General features: G+C 37.9%; 2 protein-coding genes across 4 annotated transcripts in view; both read right to left on the bottom strand.

Moving 5' to 3' along the window:
• Nucleotides 1-861: 861 nt before the first annotated feature.
• Nucleotides 862-3,236, bottom strand: LOC121737331 (uncharacterized protein DDB_G0283697-like). Its single transcript, XM_042128986.1, has 4 exons — nt 3,139-3,236; nt 2,631-2,715; nt 2,345-2,446; nt 862-2,246 (listed from the first exon to the last, which is right to left on the bottom strand). Exons 1-4 carry the CDS (start codon nt 3,222-3,224, stop codon nt 927-929), a joined length of 1,593 nt encoding a protein of 530 aa, XP_041984920.1. The 5' UTR covers nt 3,225-3,236; the 3' UTR covers nt 862-926.
• Nucleotides 3,237-11,998: 8,762 nt separating this feature from the next.
• Nucleotides 11,999-20,760, bottom strand: part of LOC121737333 (CREB-regulated transcription coactivator 1) — a 35,561-nt gene continuing 26,799 nt past the window's right edge. For all 3 annotated transcript variants that reach the window (XM_042128987.1, XM_042128989.1, XM_042128988.1), the window contains 4 exons: nt 20,554-20,646; nt 14,088-14,180; nt 13,313-13,496; nt 11,999-13,132 (listed from right to left, as the gene is read on the bottom strand). In XM_042128987.1, coding sequence (XP_041984921.1) covers nt 12,969-13,132; nt 13,313-13,496; nt 14,088-14,180; nt 20,554-20,646 — 534 coding nt within the window. In that variant the 3' untranslated portion in view covers nt 11,999-12,968. The remainder of the gene's footprint in view (nt 13,133-13,312; nt 13,497-14,087; nt 14,181-20,553; nt 20,647-20,760) is intronic.

Raw genomic sequence — 20,760 nt, 5'->3', positions numbered from 1 at the left:
CCTCTTATAAAGACACAGATTATTACAGATACATCAGAAAATCTCTTGGTAACGCTTAGAATGATAATCTCCAACTTTTTATGAGTTCGAAGTTATATGCTTCATATTCAGTTCACATCAAGTGCCGTCTTGTTCTTACTATTATCTATTCTGTGGTAGCGTAAACCGTATGCAAAATACGATATCGCCCTATCATGCTGCGGCCGCACATGCGTAGTGCTACGAGCTTGAGATGATACCATTGGACGATCTGCGTGTATCGTCCAATGATATCGTCTCATAGCACGAAACTTCGTATGGTGACGATAGACGCATGTGCGGCCGCAGGCGCAGGACGGGACACATCTGAAACTTCATTGTCAATTGCGATTCAAGTTTTTGACAGGGAGTCAATGACAGCTACAGACTTGATTCCCCGAGTACTTAGGTACCTACGTAATTTATATTCTCCTTGCTTACAATAATAATAATAATACTTAGTAGTTAGTTATAAGTTATAACTTATAACCGTCTGTTCAAGCCCTCAAGGTTCTAAACAGAGGTTACTTCTTATTATTATTGGCTAAAACAACATTTGTAGAACAAGCCAATTAGGCCTAAAACAACATGAATTTACATTATGTTAATGAATCCTAAGTAGACGATGTACTATGTTTATTTTTCTCTATGATCCTAAGTAATTAACATAATGTAAATTCACGTCAGTAATATAAAATATACTAGACAAGAAACAAAAATTTTATTGTGTGAAATACTTTATTTACTCAATTAATATAAAATTAAAACATAGTCAATAAATAATAATAATTAATTAATAACCAATAAGTAATGTCAATTATTATATACTACACCAAACTTGAAATTACATTTCGTCTAATCATTTCTTTTAATAAATGTAAAATAGTTGAATTTTGTCAATCATATTACTATTCATCTGCCTGACGAATTCTTTTGTATCTGTTGACATCTTTAAGTTCAGTTAAGTTTTCTAAACTATCTACTTCAGCATCCTGTGAACTTATTTCTTTATCAATAAGGGCCAGTTTATCATTGTCCCTTAAAATTTTATCGTAGTCTGAACTAATATTATTTTCAACTTCAGCATTTTGATTATTTGGGCTAGTTTGTTTTGAATCTTTTTCCACATATTTTTGTCCTTCTGTCCGCTTCACTCTTACTAGTGGTTCCAAATCTAAATCGCTATTTTCATTTGCTTTGGGAAATGAATCTTCAAGTTGTTGTTGTTTCATTGAAGCATCAGACATAGATGTATCTCGTTTAAGTAATTTGCTATCAATTTTTTCGGATTCGGCGTAATCGTTAATGTTTTCATTTTCGTTGTCTTTATAATTATTGCGGTGTTCTGAAAAGTCATAAAAAGATTCCAAATTGGCTATATTTTCTAAGTCACTCACACCCTTTTCTTTGTTATTCTCATTATTCATATCCATAATGTCAGTAAGAGTGTCGTCCATGAATTTAACTTCCTTTGATTGGGTCTTGTCCTGGTTCGTATCTGTATCGGATAGCTCAGCTTGTAGTTTTGTTAAATTGCACATATCATTTGGAATTTTTATTTCACAACCCGATGTTGAGCCCGTGTTCAACGAATGTATGCTGTGCGGCATTTCTGAGTCGTTCGGTAAAGATGAATGACACTTCTCTTGGTGATCCCTAACGTCAATAATGCCATCGTCAGATACCTTGGCTTTAGCAGCGTTAGATTTCTTTTCTATATCTCTTTTAGCAACGTTTTCATCATTAATGAGCGTCTTTAGAATGTTAAGTTTTTCTATAGAGAACTTAGATAGAGAACTAAGCAAATTTTCGAGGTCTTTTCTAGAAAACTCTTTGTGCTCCTTTTTATCACCTGAATCACTAGTGTCAGAAGGTTCAATTGTATCTCTTTTAGGATGAATTTTACCGACGTTTTCTGGTCCACTAGAGAGATCTGTGTCACGGTTGTTTTCCAATTTCTTATCAGACACTTTTCCTGCATACTCATGCGATTCTCTATTCTTTGGTATTGTCTCTTCTTTTACACCAAATTCATTTCTGTTTTGATCTCGGTAACTATATATTTTCTCTTTTAATGTCATGTCTGGCGTTGGTTCACTTTCTTCTTTAGAGGTTCTTTTGTATACATTTGATTTCATTTTATGTGCAGTACTTTCTTCTTTCGCAGTTTCTGCATTTTGATAGTCTTTCAAAACATCTTTGCAACTTATTTTCTGATCACCTTGAAGCTAAAATGTAATTTTATTAATTTTCATATCATGTTAATGGCTCAAAATCGAAGAAACAATTTAGACTTTGGTTGTACACTTTGTTATATTGTACATACCTGTTTATCGTTGCTTTTAACGGCTGGATCTTCAGAATCTGGTTCCGTATAGTCATCATCATCATCAATTTCTTTAGCCTGATCGTCAAAACTTCGTTTATTCTAAAAACAGTTTATCCTTTTTATTATTACAGAATACACATTACACATACATTACTGACATACATCATCAACATAAATGTATCTTGGTCCATTTCATCGTGTCCAATATTAGCTAAAGAAGATACCTACATGGAAAATACTTTTGACCTAGAACTAGGAGAAATATATGCAAGAAAATACTTACGTCGCTCTTCAAAGACTTGGTTTCTTCTCGAATATTCTCGTCAGCGCGTTCGTCATCTTCTTCGTATTCAGTTTCATCCATTTTCCTGTGAAAACATTTACAATATTCATAAGAAATAGAAACGGTAGTCGGCCCATACATAGGTAGGTCTAATTCGATCTCATACAGAGCTACACATTGTATAGCATTAATATGTACCTAAGTGAAAATAATTTATTAAAGCTTTTTTAATCTTACATGAACTGTTTAATAGAGCAATTATCAAAACTGTTTAATAGAGCAAATATACATACATCTAACATCATACATAAGTATAACTTAACCAGTTTAACACGTGATTTATCAATTAAGTATAGGTACATATATAATAATTAATATTATGTGCAAATTTCATGTAAAATTTGGGGTTCCTTTGAAGCCAGCACTAGGCCGGGCCTATAGCCTGTCCTATGAATTTTAAAAATACAATATAAAATAATTTAGTATAATATTATGCTTGCCTACTCACCCATCATCATCATCAGTCTGAGATGGTCTGGATGTTGAAAGCGCTACACACAAACCAAATAAAAGCAATTTTGTAAGAAAACGCATATTTCGCAAAAACGTATTTTCTCTCCTTTGAGTCTTCTTTTGACAATTCTGTCAGGTGATAAAAATATTTCAAAAATATCAATCCTCTTTGGATAGAACTTGTGCTCATCCAAAGAGAATACAATCACTACGTTTTATGCTCATCTTTCAAGAACATGCTTATTATTTTGGCAACAAAGTACATACTTAACATTTATAGAGGTGGGATTATAAATTATATTTTGTAATCTATATTTAACAATAATTCAGACCTCGCTCTAGGGATATCGAATTATAATATTATTTTATTAATTGAAAGTCACCATTGTAAAATGGACATATGAATTGAACCTGATGTATATGTCGTAGGATGATTTGATAAATCCGTGTTTTCGCGAAATCCCTAGAATTTTCGCGAAAATTCGATTTATCAAATCATCCTACGACATCGTAGGATGATTTGATAAATCGAATTTTCGCGAAAATTCTAGGGATTTCGCGAAAACACGGATTTATCAAATCATCCTACGACATATACAAAGGTACAACTTTGACCCAAAGCGCAATAATAAAACACAAGTACTTACAACAATTTTTATTTTAAATGAGACCGTTTCATCTCTATCACACTTATTATGTACATTTGGTTTAAATAAAACAAACCATCGACACAGTAACTGCAAAAATCTTCAAGTTTGTGCATATTTGAGAAAAAACATTCATGTCTTACATTAATGTCATAAAATCGTACATATTTATAATTCGCACGCAACTTAAAGATTGCTCGGTTAAACTGGAGTTTGATTTTGGGTCTCTTTGGTAGGGTGAGGAGTTAGCGGGGCGTGCGGGGACACGATATTGGTCGACAAATGTTCAGACGTGTCGTTATTGGTAGATCGCGATCAGACGGTGACACGTCATTGGTTATCAAACGTTATTAGGATAATATTGAACAAATGCTTATTGTCCCCTCCAGTTTTGCCGAGGAATCTTAAAGTCGTGCGTACCATCCACACATTTTGGTGTCTCGACCGTCTTTTGAGAAAGCTACCTGCGTCTCCGAATCCCCAAGTACCTTGTTTAATTTTAAGTTGGCGGTACTCCATTGAGGCATTGCGCCAATATGGCAGTTAAACAAAGTATCTCCTATTGCATCAGAAAAATAAAGTGAAACACTACCAAGAATGACCGAGAATGAAAGCATAGACGTAACACAGTCTATACTGTAAGAAAGTCGTTAAAAAATACAGTAGACTTAACTTTTAATTGGATGATGTTCGCCAACAGATGGTGTTGTATTTATTACATTTTTGTCATCAATAGATGGCGTTAAACGCCTTTTATTCTGTGACAGCAGATTTAAGATTTCATTATTATGTGTAACGTCTATAAATTCTACATAAGTCTACATGATTATTGTAACAAAAAATGCAAAATAAATACGTTTTATCGTCACACAAAATAAAACCTGTTTGATTTGTCAAACTCAACTTACTTAAGACATTGCACATTTTTATTATGATACATGAATCATGATGCTGCCTACACCAACTAAAAATAGATTTCATATTTCATAAACAATTTGATTGGTCTCCTTATAAAATTTTTTTTTATAAAAAATCATATAAAATTAACATTAAAATGTATAATATTCTAATCTTAATAAATAATCAATTTTGTACTTAAAAATATCTAAAATGCAGTTTTAATTTATTTTCGTCACTATTTAATTTAAAAGAAATTAAAACTACATTTAGTATACTTTTGTGTTATAATTTATAATTAATTTAAACATAAGTTTGTTTCCTAAAAACCATTAAAGATATAATTTTAGGCTATACGTTTGCAATATAATATACAACAATTTGGCAAAATATTTTTTTGTGTAGGCAGCAGTTAACAATTTACAAAGGTGTACGTTTTTAATAACAAAAAATATATTTCTTTATAAGATATTGCAAAAGATTTTGAAGAAGGTAACCATGTTAACATTTATGGATAATAACATATTATAAAATTTAAAGTGTATCTAAGTACAATTCCTACGACGAACTCCGAAATGGACAATAATATCTGTTTTAAAATGTAGGGCAAACTACCCCATCCTATTAATGACACCTTAGATTTTTGTTTCAAAATACTAAGAATACCAACAATAGAAATTTCTGTAGTATGAATTCCCAAAGTGCCAATAAAGGAGGTTTTTCTTTATAAGTTTACACTGTAATTTTTACTATGAGTTGTAATTGTTGTAGCATTGTTTTGTTCCTGTCTGTTAAGTAGGACGAATCACTTGATAGACAAGGACAAAACACAACATTCGCAATATCTGTATAGAAACAGTGTTCCTATTTAAAAAGAGTTTTTGAATTGATGACATTTTAGTCGCGTCGCGCATGTTTTTTGTTTTGGAATTAAATTATACATAGGTCATGGGACTTTGGTCGGGAGACGTTCTTTCAAAGAAAAATAGAGGTACCGACGTTTCTTACTAATAAGAATATTTACGCAGCGTATAGGGAACGTGCGTAACAATAATGCTGGGAACTGGTGGTAGGCTGACCACATTAGGTGTGCGCGTTTCTCGGACGTATGAGCGATGCGAGCGCCGCGCCGTACGCTCGCTTGGTGTGGACGTTGCTCGCCCGAGGCGGGCGCATGCTCACGCTCGGGCGAGCGCGCGCGCGGCCGAGCGGTGTCGGTTTTTTGAAATGCTCAAAGGTGTCTCGGTCGTTTGCCTCGCGCAGTGTGGACGTCACAATATGTTTCGGTTTGTGCCGCGGTCAAAAATGAACGATCAGAGTCAACAACTAATAAGTTTATACGCCGCAAATGTATGGCTTTGGGATGCCAGGGATCCTAATTACACTAACAGAGGGATGAGGGAAGATTCTTGGAGAAAAATCAGCCGCAAAATGAATATTCCTGTTAAGGATCTAAAAAAATGGAGTCTTTGTTAGGATCATACAGACGAGATTCTTCTATTTTTTATAGTTGTGCATAGCAAAATAAAAGCATAAGCTGCCACGGCTGTGCGTACGTGCGGTGCCATCGTGTCTTTGTGAGCAATGGCTCGGGCTGTTCGAGCGGGGCAACCTTGCTGTGTACGCTTGTCCGCCTCGCCCTCGGCGAGCATGCCTCGCCCGCGGCTGCTCGCTTGCCACGCGCGACGGGCCTCACCCGAGGCGGCTCGCTTGATGTGGACCCGCCTAATAAATAATAAGCGTCGCACTCGCGGCACGCGGCGTTCTCTCACTCACACGCCCGAGGAACGCGACGCCTCATGTAGGGGACGCCTTATCAGCCACAAATCTTAAATATCGAATGAATTATTGTTTACTAGACAAGTTCTGCCACCTACAGTTCCTGCACGGCCCCTATATCGAGATCAGACATCCTTGTATGTGACCAAGGGCATCGCCAGCTTATGACTAAGGGCCAGGCCACTTTTTGCGTTGCGGCGTCGCATCGCAACGCAAAAATTTCATCGGAAATGTCGCTGACGCATCGCAAATTTCCACGATGCGTGCTGCGCTGCGACGTCGCAGATTTTTACGATGTGACGCCGCAACGCATTGTTGTGGCCTGGCCCTAGTAGTAATGGGGCAATATTATGGAGGATAAAAAATATGGACGCCTGGTACAGTCGAGACTCGAGAGCATGAAACGTTACACTTTCGAAGTCTTTGCCTTGATGACGATTGTAATAAGAAGAATTCTAATATCAATATCAATGTATAAATCTTTACTACATTTGATCTTTAGATCTTGGCGACGCCCTTGTGACTATACCAATGTGTGAAAGACAAGCGTTCCTTGTATTATTCACTGTGTAAATATTTTTATTTGTAATGGGCTACTTTTTTTACGCGAGCTAGCCTCGCAGGATAACGTATCTTGCGACAGCAATGCAACAAGAAAATTGTACGTCTGCTGTCAAACGCCTGTTGTGTTTCTGTCGCAAGATACAAAATCTACTGCCACCCGCTTCCTCGGAGTTCGCGCGTATAAATAGGCAAAGGCAGCGCACAACTTTATGATCAATGTGCAAAAATGGAAGGTTATGTTCTATTTTTAAATCTCTTTGGTCGGGCGAGGAGACACGCTACTGGTAGATCAGTGATCTGACGGCTCTTTATTGGTTAGAAATGACAAGTCATTGGTTATTGTACGTCACTCCTCCTTTTTTGCCGAGTAATCTTAAAGTTGAGTGCCTATATTATGGGGGCAGAGACATAGGTAGACTCATCCACACTGAGATGACAACTGGCTTCTATTGTATATGGAATGTTCTAGTACTTAGTACAGTACGACTATTAGGCAGTTACACCGAAAAAAATGTCGCTTATCGCTTTTTCGCGGCGTCAATGTGTAAACAGCCAAAATAGTGCATGCCTCAGAAATCTTTTCATTACAGTAATACTAGGGGAGGGGAAGGTGCTATTTGTGTAGTCACTCGAGCGTCATGGTAGGTTTTTTACATTAGGATAAACTGATAAAAAAATAATAAGAGCGTTTTTTATTTTAGCGGTGGGTTCAGAAACTGCAGCCATAAAGTTTTGAAAAAGAAAACAAATTCAGAAAATTGCTTATTTAGGTAAATTATAAATATTTTAGACAACAAGGACTAAATCATTTAGTTTAGTGTAAAATAAAATATCTGCGAAGCTTAGTTAGGAAAATATGAAGCTTTATTTTTTATATTTTAAAATTAGGCTTATCCTAACCTTTGAATCGTCGGTGCTTCATATGGAAGTTTCTTTGGGGTATACTAAACATCCCCTATCTTAATCTGTCAGATCCGATGACATTTCTATATTATATTTTTAAAAAAATTAACCCACCACGTGAGAAATCTGATTTCTATACCATGATAACTAGACACGTGTCGTGGCCTATACAAGCTTAATCTGACACGCTCAAGCTAGTCCCAAAATCCCCTCTTCCCCTCCCCAACTAAAAACCCTGGGCAGGCCTAGCCAGAAAATGAAAAATGTTTACTGTACGAGCAATAATAATAAAAGTTAATGAAATAACATAAATGCAACAAAAACGCACCGGATACACTCGATTAAACAAGGATCGGCTCGGAAAAAAATTGGAAACAGCTTTAATTTTGTCTTACTTTTTAGGGTTCTGTACCCAAAGGGTCAAAACGGAACCCTCTTACTACGACTTCGTTGTCCGTCCGTCTGTATGTCTCCAGGCTGTAACTTAAGAACGGTAATAGCTAGAGAGTTGAAATTTTCATGGATTGTGTATATCTGTTGCCGCTATAACAGTAAATACTACAAACAAAACAAAATTAATATTTAAGCGGGAGCCCCATTCAACAAACTTAATTTTTTTGGGCCTTTTTGCTCTATATCAATAATGGTAACAGGCGGGTACTTGGATTTTTCACAAAATCCTTAGTTATACGTGTATTTAAATATTTAATAATAATATTGAAATAAAATAAAAACTAAGGGGGGCTCCCATACAAAAAAAACACAAGTTTTGGCCTAATTTTGCTCTTTAATTGTAGTGGAACCCTTCGTGCGCGACTCTTACTTTTTAATTTTTATGAATGACTAGCTATTTGACCGAGCCTTGCTCGGAATTCGATAAAACACGAATAAAATCTTGCTACATCTGCGGCGCGTAAACGTTACGATAACGCAACTTTTCTTTAGGATGAGGGAAATAACTTTTTATTTTATATACTTTCAGCCAGTTGTCATCTCAATCACCACTCACGCTATACAAATGCGAAACTATATACAAGTGATGCACATATAAAAATGTATGAAATATAAGAAAAAACTTATCATATTTTAGGCTTCAATGATTTGTTGTGCTGTTCCGTATCACATAATTATACGCTATGTACAGTCGTGTGCAATATTGAACCTTACTGGAAGGTGATAAGGTCGGACACACTTGTCAGCGACTGTATTGGAATCGGGGCATTTACAGTAAAAGTTGATCTTGGATTGTATACAAATTGTTGCTGATGAAGGATCAATTAAAATTGGATAGGGTATTACACCAATTTCTTGACAGTTCTTTATGCTAAAGGTCGCACACAAGTTTAAGATCGCTGGGTAAAAATGGGAGGGGAATGCGCAGTGTTTGATTTTTAGGTAAGGTCTTTGGTAACGGTGAGCGGGGCGCGCGGGGACATGAGATCAGTGATCAGAGAGGTCGCTATTGGTGGATATACAGGTTATAACAAGAGTAACTTTTATTATCACCTTTGTATGGAAAAATTCATGACGAGGGGTCGTTTGACAAATCACAAAAAAAAATTACTCTTTCAAACTGTGAACTTTCACAGTGAACTCTACATAAAGGACACATACTCAAGTATTATCACTTAGTTTTGTTACACCTTGTACATGCACCGATTGCCCCTCCAGCTTCACCGAGCGATCTTAAAAATGTACGCGAGCTGTAGCTACGAATAATCAATCGTCAATGATAGGCTTTTTCTATATGAAGCAACCATAGTTTGGACTCACTGCTAAACATCAGAAAAATTTAAGACGTCAGATTATGTGCGCAATATACCATAGTTATTAGTTGTGTTCTCATTTTTATCGCGCAAATTTTTTATTGTGCACGTCAAAATCATGTCATGTCAACGCCACAAACAAGTTTCTGCACGTCAAGTTGTTGACATGACATGACATGATTTTGACATGCGCAAAGATTTGCGCGATAACAAAGGGAAACACGACTCATATTTTAGATATTTCGTCAACTATTTTCTATGTAATATATGTATGTCAGACATCACAACAGTACATGACCATTTGAACATATAACTCGATGACTAGACTCTTAAAACATAAAAATGAGCATTAACATAACATATACACGCCCACGGGTCATTGCACCCGCACATTTAATAAATTCTTCGCAACAAAAAATATATTGATTGACAATCAGGGTGAAGTCGGTTACAGGATAATTTCAGATCATTCAAGCTATCCCTAAATTAGCGACATGTTTTTATCTTTGTTTTTTTTGCGAAGCGATTTTAAAAATAATGTTTTTAACCGACATAAAAAAAGAATGAGGTTTCTCAATTCCGTACTGCGTACATAATGATGTCTTTTGTTTGTTTGCGAATAACTTCGAATAACTGCGAAACAGCGGCGAACCGAACGCGAAAAATCTGTGAAACAGCCATTGTCGTGTGGCGGGTTAGACAGTGAATCGGTGTGAATGAATCTCTATTTTAGACACAAGTTCGTTTCGACTCTCAGTGACATTTTGCCAAGAAATATTGGGGAGCCGGTTATACAGCATCACCTATACTATCATCCGCATACGGCATAGCAATGAATGCCGTTGGTTTGTCATTGATATGCAGTATGGATAAGGTAGGCGATAGCACACAGCCCTGAGGGACACCAGCATCAACAAACAGAGTTTCCGAGCAATCGCCGTCAACTACGACCTTTATGCTTCTGTCTGCTAAGAATCTTGTGACCCACTTACATAATTTCTCGGGCAGCCCGTATGATGGAAGCTTCGATAGCAGCGCTTTTTGCCAAACCCAATCAAAGGCCTTCGCAATGTCCAAACTAACAGCCAATGCCTCTCCCTTCGACTCAATTGCCTGAGCCCAACGATGAGGTACGCCAAGAGATCACCAGCCGAGCGACCCTTACGGAACCCGTGCTGTTTGTCGCTTAGTAATCCCTGGCCTCCAAGTATCGAAGGAGCTGGCTGTTGATAATGGATTCCATTATCTTCGAGAAGAGAGAGGTAATAGCGATTGGTCTTTAGTTGGAAGGATTTGAGCGATAACCTTTTTTGTGGATCGCCGCTGTTTCGCAGTTCACAGCGTCGGTGGACTAGAGGCGTTACTGTTAGAAAGAAGACATTTTAAAAGGTGTTTCCATTTTAAGAAAATACTGTTTGAAGTCGTTCTTTTTTTTTTAAATCAGTATGTTCGTCTGACACCATAGTATGCGGTTCGATAGGCAATTTTGCTTTGCCGCCACAGAGCTTCATAGCACTAGAACGAAAGTGAAAACACTCATTGATTTTACTTAATTTGTATTATTTGACTCTGACTTTTTACCGTGTCTCCGAATTTACCCTGACAGCCTTATAGATTTGATTTTATAGAATATACTTTTATGATAAACATAACAGTGCTATATGTTGCGAGCGCAATGAGATTGAGCCGCGACAGAGAGTAGCTGGGCGTACAGCGTGGCGATATATATTTATTTTTGGACGAGCGATATTTACAGTTAAAATTCATAATAAAATCTTGAAGTAACATGTTTAACATATTAATAAAATGATTAAAATATTTTATATTAATTGTGATATAATACATAAACTCTTTGAAATTCATTTTCTCTAAATATAATAGATTTTAGATAGAATCCGCCCCGCTCATCCCATCTACTACAGTCGTCAGCCGAAGATCTAAAGACTATTTAAAGTTCAACCTAGACGTATGTAGTCCAACTACATACAAAATGCAAATATTCGTTCTCAATATGCAAAGAGAATTAAAAAATATATAGTCACATATAACAAAGTTGATAGAAAACACGACACCAGCCTCGTATCACGCGACCATACGTAGATATGTTTGCGACAAAAGCTTATTAAATTTCTCAATAATAACTTTTATTTACATCTTAAATAATATACAGTTAAAAACATACAAAAGAGAATTGGTATGTAACATACTTAAAATATAAGGCCTTGAAATCGACCGCCGCCTTTGGGACTCGTGTCTGCTCATACCGTACAAGCGATGTAGAAATATGTGATTTTTTTTGATAAAAAGACGGAGGGTTGAGCATAGCGGAGCGGAAGACGACATCCGCTCCGCTACTCTCAAGCCGCAGTCTTATTCTATTATACGAGAGTTTTATTACGAAATTAGCCATGCCCGAGCGATCGCCGACTGCGAGTAGAAATTTGAATATCTTAAGAAAAATTCGTATTAAATATGAAAAATATTTCCACGCTCCATTTAAAGATAAAAAATTCTTTAAAATTTAGCATGCAAGATTAGCGATTTAAATGCAACTTTCGAAGTGAACACTTTCAAGTATTATTTACAAAGACACCGTCGCGGGGCGAAGGTGAGAACGGCGAGAATTCCGAAATCAAATTCTCCGATGATATTCGAGTACATATTCACAATACTTAATAAAAAATAATCACTTAATTCTGTACACGAATCGATCGGCGATTTCCATCGACGATCATTAAAAAAATTTAAATCTAAAACATACCTATCCCTTCGAATCGAAAATATGAGTAAAACATTTAAAACCACAATGAACACTTGCACTGTCAAAGTTACAGCCTGTCAGCTCAGATCGTGATCGTGCGACGCCGGAGCGGGCGTGTACGCAGTCGCGCACGCACCGCCCGAGCGGGCGCACCCGCACCTACGCACGCAACGCTAGCGGGCGCGCCCGCAACGCGCACGCCGGGAATGTGACGTATCGCCGTCGTCCCCACGCCTGCTTACAAACTAAACGACGGCTACACTATAATCACTAACTCAGACTTGAAACGATAGAAATTGTCATGAAGTATAGGGAGTCGCCTCGCGCCCGAGCGGGGCGGGGATCAAATGCCGGCGGAGCGGAGAGCGTCTCGCTCGCACGTGCGTTCTTCGCGCATGCTGTCCCGCTCGCACGTGCTTTCTCTGCGCATGCTGTCTCGCTCGCGCGTGTTTTCTTCGGGCATGCTGTCCCGCTCGCTCGGGCGGGGTGGGCGGGGCGTGTTACCGCGCTACAAGCCGTCGAGGCGGTCGAGGCGGAACTCGTGCTCGACGGCGGAGTCCGGCAGCAAGGCGCTCGGCTCCTCTAACAGTGTCAGCTCGTCGAGGTCGAGGCCGGCCCGCAGCTGCGCCTCCTCCCCGCCGAATATGCCCGCGTCCAGGTCGCCGGAGTAATCTGAAACGTTATTTTCATCGTGTTTTAGTAGCATTCGCTAAGATCTTCTGATAAAATATTTAACACTTGGCGTTGACAGCGGGCAGAGCGCTGTGTTAGCGGGCGCGGGGTCACGTGGCCACCACGATGCGCACCTTGTGAGCCACGTGTGATAGTGCGGCTGACAACTATGACGTATACCTGTGAGGATGATGTCCGGTATAGAGGCGGGCGTGTTGGGCGTGGGCGGGTGGGGCGGCGACAGCGGGCGGAGCGCCGTGTACGCGGGCACGGGGTCGCGCGGCCGCTCGCTCGGCGCGCGTGCGTGCGAGATCCGCGCCTCGTGCGCCACGTGCGACACGTGCGACGAGTGTGACACGTGCGCCTGGAATAAAATGCAGGTTAGTTTATGTAAATAAATTGTATGAAGCTCTTAGAGCCAGTCCACACGGCACGTTGCGTCAGCGTTGCGTCGACTCAGCGCTGCCGTTGCGTTGTTTTACATACAAATAACCAAGGTGTTCACTGTTCACATGGCGCGCTGCGTCGTCGCAACGCACACATGGCGGACAGTGACGTTAACACTGCCTCGTAATAACGCTGCGATGGCGCAGCGCCCGTGTGGCCAGTTATGCGTCAAAATATTTGCGTTGCGACGACGCAACGCAACGCAACGCGCCGTGTGGACTGGCTCTTACTTATAAAGATATCTTCGCAACGTATTCAAGGTCAGTTTTCTTTGTATAATATGTGAATGTAGCTGAAACAAAGGGGGAAAAATTATTGCAAATAGAATGTCCAAATAAGATCTAAACAAAAGTTAGTACGGTAAACGCGGCAAATACTTACGAGCAATTTCAAAATATTGCCTTATTTTATTCTCACAAATATTTAAATAAGATACTAGTGATCCCGGAAAAATGTACGATTCCCGCGCGATAAACGCATTTTGGCGCAAAAATAATAAAACAATTACCTGTGAATATGTGTGCGGTGAGCTCGTTTGCGGCGAGTGGGGGGAACTGTGGTTGTGGTAGTTGGTGTTGTAGTTCGACGACGGCTGGTCCAGCTACACACAATACAACATCAGAAAGAGAATACTATATGTTAAGTTCACATCTACTAGACTAAAATAAGCACATTAATCCGGCAAGAGGTCGCGCAGAAATTTAAGATCGTTGGGCAAAATCGGCCCACGTTATTGGTTATAAGCGTCAATACGCTTATAAGTTATAACCAATAACGGGTTACTGCATGCGATTTACCAATAACAACCCGTCTGATCTATCTACCGAATCTTCGTGCACACGTGCCCCGCTCATTTCTTATCCCATCAAAAAAGGGCTAGTAAGCTGCACCTTCCCTTTCCATTTGTACCCAACGATTTTAAAGTTGTGTGCGACCTATAAAAATAAAAAGTGGCATTCCGATCTTATGCTCGCTTCAGACTGCGATTTAAATGCACGGTTTCGTCATACTTTATTCTGTAATTACATAGTTACAAAGGGATTAGTGGTCGAAACAGTTTAATTTAGAAATAAAGTAGGTACGTCCGGAGGGCGAGGCTAGCCACGCCCACAAAACAAAAGAACGTGCTGCTAAGATCGTAATGCCTTCCAACATGCTAGAATCAGCAAGCAAATTAGAAAGAATCGTTATTCGATTTAATAATCTCTAATTAGGGTCAGCCACTGACCTCCATTATACAAGTACGCTGCAGGACCTATGATACCCATCTGCTTTTTGTGCCTATTTGAAGCGGAATCAACGCCCCCAATGCGGGGGAAGAGAACTAGATTTGACGTAAAAATTACGTTTGAAAGTCGACATATTGGCGCTGGTAGCAGTAGTGAGAGTACTTGGAACTAATACTAGTGATGACAACCAATAACGATTAAGCGGCCATTTGCTATTCACATCAGATTTAGTTATCTTCCCCCGCAAGCGCCTCCACGCTGATTCCGGTTCAAATAGGCACATAAAATAGCTGTCATTTCAAAGGGTATCATAAGTCCAGCGTACTTTTATAATGGAGGTCAGTGGGGTCAGCTCACATTGAAACGCGACGCTGCAATTTAAAGATAGTGTATCAATAATAAACTTTATTTATTATTACATAACTTGTAATATTCATTAGAAGAATTTTAATATAAAATACAGTACATTCACTTTAAAATTTTAAATTAATCTCGCCTGAAACAAATTTAAATATAAAGGCAGAATAGATATCTTTAAAACGCAGACTCATGTCGAGTCTCAGTGTAGGTCTATATTATAGACGACAGAGATGAAAAATAACAGCTGAAACAGTATTAAATATTACATAATAAATATATTAGTCAATACATTAACGGTCGTACTTGAGAAATAATATATGTACAATGATTCCTTAAGTAGTTATTTATTTAAATAACCCACTTAAGTAATCATTAAAAGAGTGTAAGAAACCGTAAAATATTTTTACGACATGCTTGTATTTTAATTTTATAAAATTCATCATTATTAAGAAATAAGAAGAATTTATTTTAGATAAGAATAGAGAAAAAGTCACATTTAGATCAAAGTACAAAAATAGTTGCATGCAAAAATATTATTTAAAACATGTAACACAGTATTTATTTGTTGAATTGTAACTTAGAGAGAACATATTATTATGATAAAAGATATACTATAAAAGAAAATATTAAAACGCCTTTTTCTTTTTACAAAATAAGGGGGCAAACGGGTCACATGATGGTAAGCAACTACCGTCGCCCATGGACACTCGCAACATTAGAAGAGCGGCAGGTGCGTTGTCGGCAAGAGAAGAAAAACTAATTTTGATTTTCTCATTCCTAAATACCCCCATTCTTGGATAATAAAATTATTACATTTATTACATGCATTTGATTACAAATATAATATTTAAATTAATTATATAACGCGACCGATCGTACTTAAAATATTCTTATGCATGCGATTACAAGGATGGGAACGTACTATTCGGAATTTTTCCGATCGTAAATAATTCAGTGCATTTAAATTTCTAGTCGGAGGAAATTCCGAACAATATACTTCCAATCTAAGCCATGCTTTCAAGCATTAGTATTATGAAAAATAGATATTAAATAATATAGCATTTTTTTGTTTTTAGTTGTAAAAGCGAATATTTAAACAATAAGCCAATATTTTAAGAGCAGTGGCACTTTTTCTGAAAAGTCTACACAAAGAGGTAAAAAATAACAACAATACAACAATAGTCAGAATAATCGATCTTTTAAATTCCTATATTAAATGACAAAACAATTTAAAAGAATAATAAAAGTTGTGTAACAGAAAGATAGAAAACTTTATTTGATCCAGAAGCACTTTTAAAAATTTCTTCTAGCACTTTATTAACAGATAGAAAATGAATGTCAAATAATATTTTTAAGAATTTTTCACTGGACCAAATAAGTATAATTCCGTATTTAACTATATTAAAATCGCATAAAGAACATAGTTTTTGCTATAAAATGTATGCAGAGTACGAATCAAAATATTTATTAAAAAAGTATTTGAATGTAACTACAAACGTGCGAAGTTAACTATTGTTTGTATGTGTTGACCGCCCACGACAAACATTTTATGATTCAACTTCACTAGTTATGTTGAGAACTATGCTTTGTAAATTATACAAAAAACGCGAAAAAGTTGTTAGATATGACATCAAACAATATATCTTCAAAATCTCTCTGGTGGGAAATAAAGCTGAAAATCTAAATATAATATATAACTCAAAGACTGACTGACTGACATAGTGACGTATCAACGCACAGCCCAAACCACTGGACAGATCGGGCTGAAATTTTGGCATGCAGGTAGATGTTATGACGTAGGCATCCGCTAAGAAAGGATTTTGATAAACTCCACACCTAAGGGGATAAAATAGGGCATGAAAGATTGTATAAAATAATACTTTTTAACGTGAACGAAGCCGCGGGCAAAAGCTAGTAGAAAATAAAATATAATGCGAATAAAAATCGAACACAAGATCGCCACATTTGTCTCCGACACTGTGTGAATTCCAAATTTTTTGTAAAAACAAAAATACTAGCTAAAAGCCGAGCTTTGTGAGGGCTCGCGTCGTTTTTCTGTGTAGTAATAATCTTTAAGGCAGTTCTTTTTATATTTCAATAGTAACCAAATCTTGACTAACCGATGATAACACATCTACATACTTATAAAAAAAAAAAAAATGTTAAAGCACAAATCAATAGGCGTGATAGTTTCTCCGTAAAGTGTACCACAAAAGTGCTCAGATTGTGGGATATAGTAGGGCTCGCTTCGCCCGCCCTGACAAATATATCTCTCAAAATTTCCGTGCGTCCGGGAAACCGAACGTTTATCGTGAGCGGTCCTCGTAATATGTATAGTGCCGTACGTTGTCCGCGATCTGGACGTGCGCGGTCCACCCCGACTCCACCAGCCCCTGCACCAGCTGCGCCCAGTCCTTACAACACCACACTGCCGTTAGGGGCCGTCCACGCGTTACGTCACACGAGGGGGGGGAGGATCAGTTTTACGTTTACTTATCAAAAATCGATGAAACCGATTGATATTTTAAGCTATGGCATAGCTATTATCGCGAGCTTTGAGCGCGACGACCAAATCAAGAAATTCCGTAACGGAAAAACCTAACACCCCTCACTCCAACCGGCACAGCGGTGCAGCAACGCCACGCCTCTGTGCCGGTCGGTGCGGCGTTGCCAGACACGGCACGGTATTTGTGTGCGTGCGACTAGACGTATTGAAAAATTATAGTTGCTTAAGTTTATAAAAAAGCTATGCAATAGCTTTACCGCGACAATCCCTGAGGGCCACACGTATTTTAAATCTTTAATTTAAGGCCATGACTCTTAAAGTTGACAAAAACAAAAAAAAAAATACATCTAAGGTTAAAAGATTCTAAAGAAGGCGTGACGTAATGTGGACGGCCCCTTACACCATAACTAAGCGTTGACAATTATCTACTTGAATCTTTCTTCGCTTTGAATTCTTTGATCGCTGGTTTTATACATCCACATACGTTTTGTAAAATCGAAAATTTCTACACAGACAATACACTTTGCACATGTGCCAAATGTTCTGTGATTATTATTGTTCAAAACGTTACATGCGTACATTTTTTTCTTGATCTTGTATTACGCAAAAGTAACTTGTTCAAAGGCATATTTTAAGTCTTTTATATCCTAATGTTGTTCTTTTCATTATTAAAAATAATCTCATTTCAAAACAAACATATTGAAAGTTTTATTATGAAGATCTAATTTTGAATCATTTACTTGTTAAAGTTATTCACAATTCCCGTTCGACTCGGATTCGGAAACGAAGACGCGCGGTCATTGGTCAACGCTTATGTTCGGGCCACACTAACGTTTAACGTGTGTAATGCCCAACAACGCGACAATTATTGCGATAATTTTAACGCGTTAAAGTGGGTGGCTACACTTGAACGGTCAACGTTTAATGCCCAACGGCGTTGAAAACGGCGTTGATATTACTTAACTGACTTCAAAAAAAGGAGGTTATCAATTCGACGCGTATGTATGTAACATTCCAGAACTGCCTAATTTTCGTATATCAGCGTCTGAACAAATGTGCCAAAATATTTCAAAAGTGTAGGTATTTATGTATGTAAGTAGGTATGTATGTATGTATGTATGTATGTTTTTATGTTTATGTTCGCATATCTCTGGAACTACCATTGCGATTTCAGTAAATCTTTTTTTGTTGTAGTAGATATATACTAGATATAACTTAGGGAATAGTGCAAGTTGCATCAAAATTGGTTCAGTAGTTTTGGAGGTAGGGAGATTTGATTCTAAATTACGTACAATTTTTAAGTCGCTTTTATCTTTTTATAATGTTAATTCATTTCTTCAAAAATAATTCTATTATTCGTCGTCAAGCATCACTTTGCATTCCACGATTCTTGTAACTTTTAAGTTTCAGATCCCACAAACATGGTTCGGTTTGCAAAATCTCAAAAAAAAGCAATTACTTTCTAATTAGGAGTAACTAAAGTGAAGTGAAGACTCCATTACCAAAGTACGTATTTAAATTTAAAAAAAACGTGCGATTTAAATGCAAACAAGTCGAAGCCAACACGTGTGATCCCGTCGGGCTCTCAACGCAAAGTGACGATACGTAGTGTGGCCGCTTCATCGCATTAATTCTCGCGTTACTCTCTTTGATGTACCGCCACTAGAGCTATCGCCAAACGGCAAACGGCATTGTAAACGCCGTTGAAAATTATCGCGTTAAATTGTGGCTACACCTACGGCTAACGTCCAACAACGCGATAATTAACGGCGTTTGACGTTAGTGTGGCCCGAACATTAGCGCGACGTGGGTTTATTGGCTGTCGTAAGTTTCCGAATCCGAGTCGAATCACACATTGTCAGGGCCCTTCCCTGATATTTTTCGTTAAATATTGATGTGCATAGTGCAACTATTGCTTTTTCGTTTGCATGTGCTCAATTTTTCATCTATTCTATATCGAGAAGCCACATAACTCAAAACTAAGGTTTACTCACAACTCCTTGCTATTCCATGAAGCATTAAAAGTTAAAATTATGTAAAATCACATACAAAATGTCACAAGACACAACTTTTCTTTCATGACCGTCGTAAAAGTCATCATCATATTTAAAAAAAATTTAACACGTTTAACAATAAATGGGTAAAAACTTATTTTTACATCAACAAAATAGGTACAGGCTTCCCGGCTTCTTGGCTTCATGACAATCGTAAAGTAATAAATATACAAAAAAAAATATATTACATAATATTATAATAAAACTAAACCAAAACCTAAACACGATAACATACAAAACTAAATGTTAGTCAAACCAAAGCACACACAAAAATCCAAACCAGTAGCAAACATAAAAACGAACAAAAGAAAAAACAAACCAAGTATTGCCTTATAAAAGTTCTATATCTATTTAGATTCTCTTTTTGAAGTTTTGGCACTTTAATCAATAACGCTTTTTGCAACTTTCAATATTACAGGCTGTTAGTACACCGACACCAGCGAAGATCCGAGATGCAATGCAACTCACGCACTATTCCATCTCGCTTCTTATCATTAGACAGCGAACCATGAAAAGTTACAAGCTGCCTTAATTTTTTTTATTAGTAAAAGGGTTTGGTGCACACACTGTACACAGCCTGTTAAACAGCCTTTATGGCGTGCACGCAGCCTGTATATCTAAAAACGTTATACAGGCTATTAGCACACCAAACCAAACAGCCTGTATTGTTAGCCTATATGGTGCACAAACAGCCTGTATAACAGCCTGTATGGCGTGCACACAGCCTGCATGACGTGCACACAGCCTGCATGGCGTGCAAACAGCCTGTGAGACAGGCTATATAGTGCGCAAACAGGCCGTTTAACAGGCTAAGTGTATAGTTACCATGGTGATCTGCTCGAAGGGCTGCAGCAGCGCCTGGTGCAGGTTGTTGTAGTCCTGCGGCGACTCCACCGGACTGCCCGGACTGTGCACCATCTGTTTAAATACGATCAGTTTGTTAGGTTACCATCCAAGGGACCATCTATAATACGTCACACGATTTTCATAATTTTGAGTCATTTGTGACGCGTATACAGCTGTTCCAGCGCT

This window comes from Aricia agestis, chromosome 20 (assembly GCF_905147365.1).
Source record: "Aricia agestis chromosome 20, ilAriAges1.1, whole genome shotgun sequence".
Taxonomy (NCBI): Eukaryota; Metazoa; Arthropoda; class Insecta; order Lepidoptera; family Lycaenidae; genus Aricia; species Aricia agestis.
The sequence above is the reverse complement of the archived record's forward strand: the minus strand, read 5'-3'. Positions and strand labels throughout refer to the sequence as shown.